The sequence below is a fragment of the Podarcis filfolensis genome (assembly GCF_964270895.1).
Source record: "Podarcis filfolensis genome assembly, chromosome: 8".
Classification (NCBI taxonomy): Eukaryota; Metazoa; Chordata; class Lepidosauria; order Squamata; family Lacertidae; genus Podarcis; species Podarcis filfolensis.
This window is the reverse complement of record NC_139611.1, coordinates 59,493,538-59,503,641: the sequence shown is the minus strand read 5'-3', so window position 1 is coordinate 59,503,641 and position 10,104 is coordinate 59,493,538. Positions and strand designations below refer to the sequence as shown.

General features: G+C 43.2%; 1 protein-coding gene across 1 annotated transcript in view; it reads right to left on the bottom strand.

Moving 5' to 3' along the window:
• Positions 1 to 581: 581 nt before the first annotated feature.
• The window catches only part of COL9A2 (collagen type IX alpha 2 chain), a 54,370-nt gene continuing 44,847 nt past the window's right edge, over positions 582 to 10,104 (bottom strand). Inside the window, exons 28-32 of the mRNA XM_083625212.1 lie at positions 8,756 to 8,902; positions 6,967 to 7,021; positions 4,458 to 4,646; positions 3,624 to 3,701; positions 582 to 1,974 (exon numbers count right to left, since the gene is read on the bottom strand). Coding sequence (XP_083481338.1) covers positions 1,769 to 1,974; positions 3,624 to 3,701; positions 4,458 to 4,646; positions 6,967 to 7,021; positions 8,756 to 8,902 — 675 coding nt within the window. The 3' untranslated portion in view covers positions 582 to 1,768. The remainder of the gene's footprint in view (positions 1,975 to 3,623; positions 3,702 to 4,457; positions 4,647 to 6,966; positions 7,022 to 8,755; positions 8,903 to 10,104) is intronic.

The following is a 10,104-nucleotide window of genomic DNA, read 5'->3' as shown; positions in this document are numbered from 1 at the left end:
CAGGAATACAGTGACACTTGTAACATGAATTTAGGACACTATGATTATATAATAGATTTAGAATTGGAACCCATGGAAGGAGGTCTGAAGGTTCGAAAGAACCTTTTTTCTAATGTTGAAAATGTTGTGTTTGTTATGTATAACTTTTACGTAAAACCAATAAAAAAGCCCATGAAAGCTTATGCCACCAAAAATGGTTGGTCTTCACAGCATTTCATGCCTCTCCATCGTCCAGTATGGCTCTCCCCTAGAATAAATGATGTAGCTAAAGTCCTAGCATTAAAACCTGAGATTCATCCCTGCACACACACACCAAACACATTTCAGAACTGGAATTTGAATCAAATTTGGAAAGTTAGCTACATTTCAAGCCCTTCCACAAAATTTGGACAATATGGTATCTAAAGGATCACAGAGCCAGGTTGGTCCTCCAAAGTAATCCATTTTATCCCCTGAACAGGAGCAAGATCCAGTAAATAAATCATGAGGATGATTAATTAGCCACAAAAGATAATTATTGAAACACACACTAATGAAAAGCAAATTTTTACAAGTCTATTAAACCCAGAGAAGCAATTAAGTTAATTGGCATTCATTCTTCATTTTATTGTCTTGTTTGACTAGCTATTTTTTGTGGAGGGAAAAAAATAATGATTTTTAATTAGTACTTATAAAATAACATTATTTTACAAAGATTTACAGCTTTGGAGAGATGATTCGGAGTGACTCTGATAAATAATCAACCAAAAATTGTATCTCATAAAAAGTACAATAATAATGGAAGTAAAAATGAGGACAAATTTGGAGACTTCAATCCTTCCATGCAAATGCAATATAATGTGACAAAAAGTTAACAAGTTAGAGATTTAGAAGGAAAGGGACTGAAGAGTAAAGGGGGCCCAGTGAATCAATGAAATAAGTAAAGAATTATCAAGGGATCAATTGATAAGCTTGTTCTTAAATTCTTCTGACAGCAAGCTTTGCTGTGCTATTTACACATAGTGAGGTGAAGGAAAACTCGGATGGGTAGGGAATGATCAAAGACTACATTTTGAAAAACCAAATGCTACTTTTTAAGAAAATTCATTCATGCAGTAATTCAAATTTTTCCCCAATGTGGAGCTATTTCACACAAACACCAACAGAGAGAAGTCACTGTGTGCTTTCTCCCAAAATGATGCCTCCAATTTTTGAACTACATCTTCCATAAGCCCCAGCCAGGACAGCCATGATGTCTAGGGCTGATGGGAATTGTAGTCCAAAACATCTGAGGAAACCGGATTAGGGAAGGCTGCTCTACAGAGTCAACAAATTATAATATGATTTGGGGTCAAGATAAATGATAAAATCCCCTCCCCCTTGCTTTTGGAACCATTGACAACATCCATCTAGACAAAACACACTTATTTTCATGGCAGTGAGATGGGGTCAACAATTACCTCTATGTATTTAAAAGAGGAACAGTCATTTAGTGAGGTTTCATGTGCAATTTCGATCCAAGATATTAAGACAAGTTTTGCATCTCTGCGAGTCTCCATGGGCGCCTTTTAATTCACCTCGATTCAGGCTACTCACAGTGGCCAAGTTTTGTCTTCTCAACAGCAATGGACTGTTGCCCAAGCAATAGACAGAGCCTCCTCACTCTGTAAGAGCTTTTGATTGGCTGTTCCCCGTCTCTTTGCTCTCAAGTCCTGGTGTGTTTGGTCCCTCAATGCCAGTGGTGGAGCTTTTGCCAGCTCAATGCAACATAACTTTTCCCTGACCACATTTAGTACGAAGGTCCTTTGACAGCACCTGGTTCAGTCAGGCGGGCTGAAGCATAGGCAGAGGCTCCTAGGCAAGCGGCTGCCTCACAGAGCCCAGGAGAACCAGGAGGGCCAGGTAAACCAGGCCGCCCAGCTTCTCCTGGAACACCTGGGGTGCCTCGCTCTCCCTCTTTGCCATTCGTGGCTTGGCCAGGGTGTCCTGGAAGACCTAGAAGAACGAAAAGAGGCATGGGTAGTTCATGCTTGTGCATCTTTTGTGGGCAAAAAGTAGGTCAGTACCTACTGGTAGGTCTCTGGCTGATTTGCAATAGATCACCAAGTGTTTCTGGAATCCAGCCATTTAATGATCACAACAACTTTTGTTTGTTGTTTGCTGAAACAAAGACAGATTTTTGTGTGATAGAACTGTGATCTCAGTTCTACTACTGAGAACAATTTCCTGGAGTGAGATACATTTGGGGGTGCCCTCATCCACTGCCACTGCCCCTTTCTATGACACTATTTTGCATTTGGCTCCAGTTGGTGGACCTCAAGGAGAAAAGCAAAGGAGATTCCCATGTGGCCATGCTGGCTGGGGCTGATGGGAGCTCGAGCCAAACATCTAATGGGACACAGTTTTCTCACACCTGTTACAGTCTTAAACACACACCCTTCAGGCAGCCAAGTGCATTGCTTCAAGTGTGAAGCACACAATTAACATTTCTCTTCTCTCCGCTGCCATTCCATGCTTCACAGCTGATTCCACATTCTTGGTATGTTAAAGCAAACAGAAAAACCCAAACCAGGTTACCAATCGTAAAAGAAAAAGGAGGTGAAATAGTTCCATCATGACTGTAAGAATAAAATGGTGTTTGCTTTTGCTAGGTAAAGGTAAAGGGACCCCTGACCATTAGGTCCAGTCATGACTGACTCTGGGGTTGTGGCACTCATCTCGCTTTATTGGCCGAGGGAGCCAGCCGGTGTACAGCTTCTGGGTCATGTGGCCAGCATGACTAAGCCACTTCTGGCAAACCAGAGCAGTGCATGGAAACACCGTTTACCTTCCCACCGGAGGGGTACCTATTTATCTTCTTGCACTTTGACGTGCTTTCGAACTGCTAGGTTGGCAGGAGAAGGGACCGAGCAACAGGAGCTCACCCCGTCGCGGAGATTCGAACCGCCAACCTTCTGATCGGCAAGTCCTAGGCTCTGTGGTTTAACCCACAGCGCCACCCGTGGCTAAACACCTTTACCTTAAGCACCATGGAAATCGATAATGTACTTTAAAATAAAAATATTGAACAGATCATCTGTAGACATGGACATGCCCAGTTGGCTGCCCCCTGACTATAAAAGGTTTCTGAAAGAAATAAGAACAAAAACATGTCACAGCAACCGGGGTCAGTCCTGGCATACCCATGGCAGCCTAGATGCTGATGCTGGGCCTGGTTGCTGTGACCTCTTTATTCTCACGCTCTCTGGGTGGGCATTTTGGGGAGGGGGCTGGGTTGCGGGATGCCAGCCTGTTGGCAAGACCCTGACAAAGCTGCTCAAAGACACAGTGGACTGAAAGGTAGGTGCGATAAGTGATCTGGGATCATGCTGAGTGGAAGACCCATGGCCATGGCGCATGTGGTGGGGTAGATCTGTGGGGCCTAAATGGAGCAGGGGCAAGGCAGTGTGGTTGTACCAGTGTCCTGGCCCCAACCTCACTACTGCTTCATTCCCATCCAGGGGCAAAGTGGGCACCAGAAGGCACCTCTGCCACACCACATGTACCACTACTGCCCCAGGCAACTTGTATTGATATCATGTGGGAAGTCCCTGAAAAAGCTTTCTGTTTGTTATTTGCCCTTGGTGCCTCTGCAGTCACCTTACCTGGTATTCCTGGTGGCCCTGGCATTCCTTGATGTCCACGGCCGGGCTCTCCCTGCTCCCCTTTCTCGCCCCTCTTTCCTGTAGAATTGGAAGGGGGGAACAGTGACAGACTTTTAACACTTCATGCACACATCCCTCCAGGACTGACAGCAGAGCAGCTGATTCTGCATTGCTCTGGCTGAAGAAAAGCTCTTATTTAACAAAATTTATATACCACTCGGTTGCAGTTAAAACCTCAAAGTGGTTTACAAAAATTAAAACATTGAACTTATCAGTAAAAGGCAGTTTAAAACAAGTGTTTTGAAGACATACAACGGTAATTAAAATTAGCAATAAGCTACCGCAAAGGAAACTGACATGATTCAGCTTCCCTACCCCCATTGCCAGTTATGTTGCAATTCCACAGAGAAAACCCATAGAATGTGCAAACGTGTGCAGAAGTCAGTTTCTTCAGAATCTCAGCTTTAAAATTTGAACAAGTTTCTAGCCCTCATGGCTGAAATCAGCAGGTGACTGGAATCTGATGGGGCTTCAGTGCCCACACATAGCTCCTTGCCACCCCTCCCCATGACTAGCAAAACTTGGAACTATGCAAGACAGTAAACACTACAGAACATGTCAGAGAAAATAGTCATATTTGCAAAGTTTACCAAGGGGATTCTGATACTGGTTTGGAGGGTAAACACTAACCATATTTTGCTGGTTTGGATGTCAGACTGAACCATTGCTAAGCACTGAAGAGGAGGCAGTACGGGGAGGAGGAAGCATATCACATGTCACTTGAATTGAGCCACAAAACTCAATGAGGCTTTTCATGCAGAGATGGGCTCTTACCTTTAGGTCCAGTGTTGCCAATTTGTCCTACAGCTCCTAGGATTCCTGGGATGCCTCGAGGGCCAGGGTGTCCATGTGGCCCTTGCTGACCAGGTGACCCAGGTGGTCCTGGAGGTCCAGGTGGTCCCATCACACCTGCCCCACCTATGGCATCTCTTTTAGCACTCACAGCTAACTCAGCCAGTTGTTCTGTAATGCAGAGTGAGTGAGAGAGAATGAGAGAGAGGCATTGCATGTACATGGGGCTCCTCCATCCTTATTGGATTCAGCAAATTCAGGGCAGACAAAAAGAATGTGCTTTTCGTATGTATTCATACAATACACAATTGACATGTGGAATTCACTATGCCTTTAAACAAAATTAAACCAATTCAAGGAGGATGGATCTATGAATGGCTATTAACCTCCACAGACAGAAACTAAGAAATAGGGATGGGCCAATTTTAGTTTTTCAGTTTCTCATTTTTCCAATCTTGAGTTCAAATCTCCACTTTTCCATATCAGTCCTCATGAAAATTCACCAGCATTTTCATGTGAATCCCTCCTAATATACACAATTTATGCAATACCCCCTAATAGAATGCATTTTGTATATTATTTTCACTAATATATGCATATTTATACACATCCCGTGGCTAGGGAAATGCATTGCAAAATTCAGAGAAGTGGGCATTTCGAAGGATTGCTGAGTTCATGTTTTGGTTTGGAAAGTGCAAATTGGGTAGCTTCACATTTAAATGCTGGGCCAAATTCCTGCCCCTCCACTACTAAGAAATGGACATTTTGTTACTCCAAGCCAAATTCCAGTGTGTCTTGGAGTGATAATATGTGCCAAAACAAAGCTAAATGTGTCAGGAGAAAGACATTAACCTGCTTCTCCAGGTTGTTTTTTCCTTGAAAAAATGAATGGGACACTTTACACATTAGCATTATTTGGGACAAAAAAAACCACCCCAGTAGCAAAAAAAGAAGAAGAAGATTTTATTGCAGAATAAAACTGCAAAAGTGGCTGAATTTTGAGGACACTATTTACTAATGTGCAGCTGATGAAACTCTAGAAGGGCTACACTGTATATCTTTCCTTCCTTCCTTCCTTTTTTGGACATACACCTCTTCAAGTTCTCACCATTATTTTCTGTTGTTTGTTTCTTGCAACCACGTAAGCCCTGCTGTGTGTTTTAGATCATCAACCCATCACATAGGTGGCCATTCCCTTGGTCATTTGAAATTGTAGTGCCTCCATACTAAGACTGCTAATTTCATCAGCCTGAATAGCCTCTTACCACATGTCCTGCGTATGTCCATTTTAATTTTGTGGCCTTTTCCACTACCATCCATAACCTTCAATCTATGTCACATACAATTATTAGTTTTTCTATATGTTAATGATATTCTTAACATTGGGCATTCTATGCCATATTGTTCTATTCTTACATTGTTTGTGCTTCTGTGTGTCATGGTCCATTTCTCGGCAACATAACACATCACAGGTAAAATGCACGTATTGAGCACTTTAGCTTTAAAGCCTAAGGAATTTTTTTTCATTATACAGTTTCCCAAGGCCACCCACAATTGTTTTAACCTCCACTTTATTTCCACTGTTTGATTTTCAATTCTCAGTATTATTCTTTTGGCTTAAATAGACGTTATTCAATTTGCTTTGTTTAATTTCTAATTGTATATCACTCTCTTCTTTAAACACTATTTTGGTATTTGCTAGATTCATCTTCAGTCCTACCTTTTTTATACTTCAATTAGTTCTGCTGGCATTTCTTGCACTTTTTGTCAACTTTTGGCAATTATATATCATATGCATATCATAGATTATTTAGGCATTTTCTGTTGATGTTAATTCCTTTTTCTGACCATAACAGCTTTTTAAACACACCTTTCAATGCAAGTGTAAATAGCTTATGTGATAAGCCATCTCCTTGCCTTACGCCTCTTTCTAAGGGTACTGGGTTGGTCTTTCTGTGGATATGATACATTGCTGTTGCCTTGTCTGCTATTTCTTGCAATAGCTGGTTGTATCTGGTGTCAATTCTTCAGTTTCATAATGCTCATTGTACAGCCCAGGTTTCAACAGCATCAAAAGCTTTTTCATAACTGATGAACCCAACATATAGGGATGCTATATTCATTGCATTTTCCTATCAATATTTTCATAGTTAATAGATGATCTGCTGTGGAAGATCATTTTCTAAACCCTGCCAATTCACTAGGTTGATAGTCTTTGTATATCTACATCTGTGAAAATGCTGTGTGAATTCTGTGATGGATTTCAACCCTGGTTGTTGTTTTTTAGAAGGTATGGGACTACCAATTTCAGAGGCAATGTGCCCCAGAATGCCAGTTACTTGGGGGCAAACAATGGAAGGGTGAGGCTGTTTCATTCATGCTCCATTTGTGGGTTCATAGGACGCATCTGGCTGGACATCGTTGTAATCTAGACACTGGCCAAGGCAGACCCAACTTGTTCAGATCCAGCAGGCTCTTTCTATGTACTCACCTTGTAACATTTTTAAAGCCACATCAATAATGTGCTGATCTCCTGTGTCCCTGCCCTGGAAAGTGGAAATAGAGGAGATCTTGTCATTCACCACAATTACAATCACAGTAGACCTAAGAAAAGCCCTGGTGGATCAAAGGCCCGCCTAAGCCAGCATACTGTTCTCATACCAGCTAACCAGATAGCTATGAGGCACCCATAAACAGGACACGAGCACAGCAATCCTCTCCTGCTGTTGTTTCCCAGCAACAAGTATTCAAAGGCATAGGCTCTGATACCAGAGATTATACACAGCTATCCTGACCAATGACAACACTCTGAGTCACTAGGGGGTACAATAGGCACACAGACTGAGCCAAGACTTGGAAGAAAGCCCTACCAGAAATCCACAAGAAGAGAAGGGCGGGAGGCACTAACATGGTTGGGAAGTAGAGCAAGCAGAGTGGAACCCTCTAGTCTACCATATATTTTGAAAAGTTGTTTGTCTCTTTGCTGTGCATCTGACACCCAAGACCAAGGAGCAGGCTTTCATCTGTGTTTGGATAAAATTGGATACCATTATGAATCAAGATGGTAGACTGAACCTTTAGAAACTGCACCAATTTGGGGGCTTTCATAGAATTCCTGTGCAACTCCAGCTACAAGGCTCTTAGTCCTTCATGAATTTGTTCTATTCACTTTTAAAGCTGGTGGTCATCATGCCTCTTGTGGTCATGTATTCCATAGCCTAACAATTTTCCCCCATTGAAGCCTGCACCAATTTCTTACCATCATAGTTAGCTCTGGACTCCAGAAACCTTACAGGCCTGCAAGGTGATTTGTTGGTTATCACAACCAGGACACTACATGGAGGAAAATATCTGACTCATGTGCTATCAGACCTGCTACCTAAATAGAGCTGTGCATCTACTTGCAATGAAGGATTGGGAGTGGGGGACGAAAAGCCATGCAGAATGCTGACACCCCAACCACTAAACCTGGAAGGTCTACTCGCCCCTCTTCGTTTTATCAAGCAATGCCCAGTTCCAGAGTGCCTTTTCCAGTTCTACTCTCTGCTTGTGGTACTGCTGAGATTCTGTGTGCAAATCAGTGGAAGAGGAAGCAATGGGCAAATATCAGTGCGTGATAGCATCTCCTTGGAGAGGCAGTGTCTACACAACCTGCAGTTCAGCTCTGCTGGGCTGACAAGTGAATCTGCACGCTTGCAGAACAGCAACAGCCAACCAGGGTTTCTACTTCACGTGCAAATGATTAAATTTCTGATTTGGTAAAGATTATTTTTGCACTACTTAGTGATGGCCATGAGAGGGTGCTGTGCCCTAATTCAGAGCGTCCAAAGTATCAACAGCAGGGCATGCATTCTGACATGAAGGAGGAATAATTATTCATGCAGAGGTGTAATAGGCCAGTCTCCTCAGTGATCCAATTGCACCTGATGCAGGGAGACACAGATGAGAATTATTCACCTCTAGAGGAGGGTAACTGGAAGAATGCAAGACAAGCACAGAGGGGCATGAAGACACACAGTGAACTGCTTCCTCTGTGAGTTGCCCCTTTGCTTTGCATCCAGGAGAACCCAGTTCCAGTTCCTAGTACCTCTTATTTTAAAAACCTGCTAACAGATTGTGAGAACAGGATCTCTTGGACAGAGCCTGAAGAGCCACTGCCAGAATACACAGGAATCGGTCTTATACTATGAGTCGGACCATTGGTCCATCTAGCTCAGGCATGTGCTGTGCTGTGTGGCTGTTTTCTGTGGTAGCATGGAGCATTATCAGGTTTAACTCACCGGAGCACCTTGAGTCCCAGGCATTCCAGGTACACCGCGCTCCCCAGGTAGACCTCTGGGCCCCGGAGGTCCTAGGAAGCCTCTGATACCTGGTGCGCCTGCATCCCCAGTAGGTCCAGGAAAACCAGGCTCCCCACGGACACCTTGCTGTGAAAGATCAGATGCTAGTTAAGAAGAGGCCCAAGACTCAAAAAAAGCCCCTTTTAAAACTGGAGAGCTAACGCACCGTGGTAAGAATGCCTGGTAGACAGGGGCATAAGGAGGCAGACATTTATGTCCCATCCTGTGTTCATTGCAGCCAGCACTGTTTCCGTTCCACTACAGTTTGGTTTCTACTAAAACCTAGGTTATGCATCTCATAGAATCATAGAGTTGGAAGAGACCACAAGGGCCATCGAGTCCAACCCCCTGCCAAGCAGGAAACACCATCAGAGCACTCCTGACATATGGTTGTCAAGCCTCTGCTTAAAGACCTCCAAAGAAGGAGACTCCACCACACTCCTTGGCAGCAAATTCCACTGTCGAACAGCTCTTACTGTCAGGAAGTTCTTCCTAATGTTTAGGTGGAATCTTCTTTCTTGTAGTTTGGATCCATTGCTCCGTGTCCGCTTCTCTGGAGCAGCAGAAAACAACCTTTCTCCCTCCTCTATGTGACATCCTTTTATATATTTGAACATGGCTATCATATCACCCCTTAACCTCCTCTTCTCCAGGCTAAACATGCCCAGCTCCCTTAGCCGTTCCTCATAAGGCATCGTTTCCAGGCCTTTGACCATTTTGGTTGCCCTCCTCTGGACACGTTCCAGTTTGTCAGTGTCCTTCTTGAACTGTGGTGCCCAGAACTAGACACAGTACTCCAGGTGAGGTCTGACCAGAGCAGAATACAGTGGCAAATCTCACTATTAACAATGGCGGAAACTAACATTCAGTAATTATGCAATCAATTCCAATGAATTTCAGCGGAAGGAAAATATTAAAAACATGCGGAAAGTAAAATAATTATTTACATAACATTTTTATTATTTAGCATGCAAATAATTGTGAATACTGCTTGTATCTGCTTGCATGGTTTCTGTTCTGTCCTTGGAGAAACATAAGCATTGCAACGATTTCCGCCCCAGTATCTGTTTTGTACAGTATTCTCTGGAATCCCTAATGGTGGGTAAGACCAGCTTACCGTTCCATGTTTCAGTGACCTACCAGATGCCTCTTACAGTTAACAAGCTAGGCATGAGGGTAATATCCACCACCACCCCATTGTGAATCCCCAAGTAGCCATACAGGATTCTATTTTTGATTAAAATGTCTAATTGCCCAATAGCTTCCATAAACTCATCTAAACCATTTCT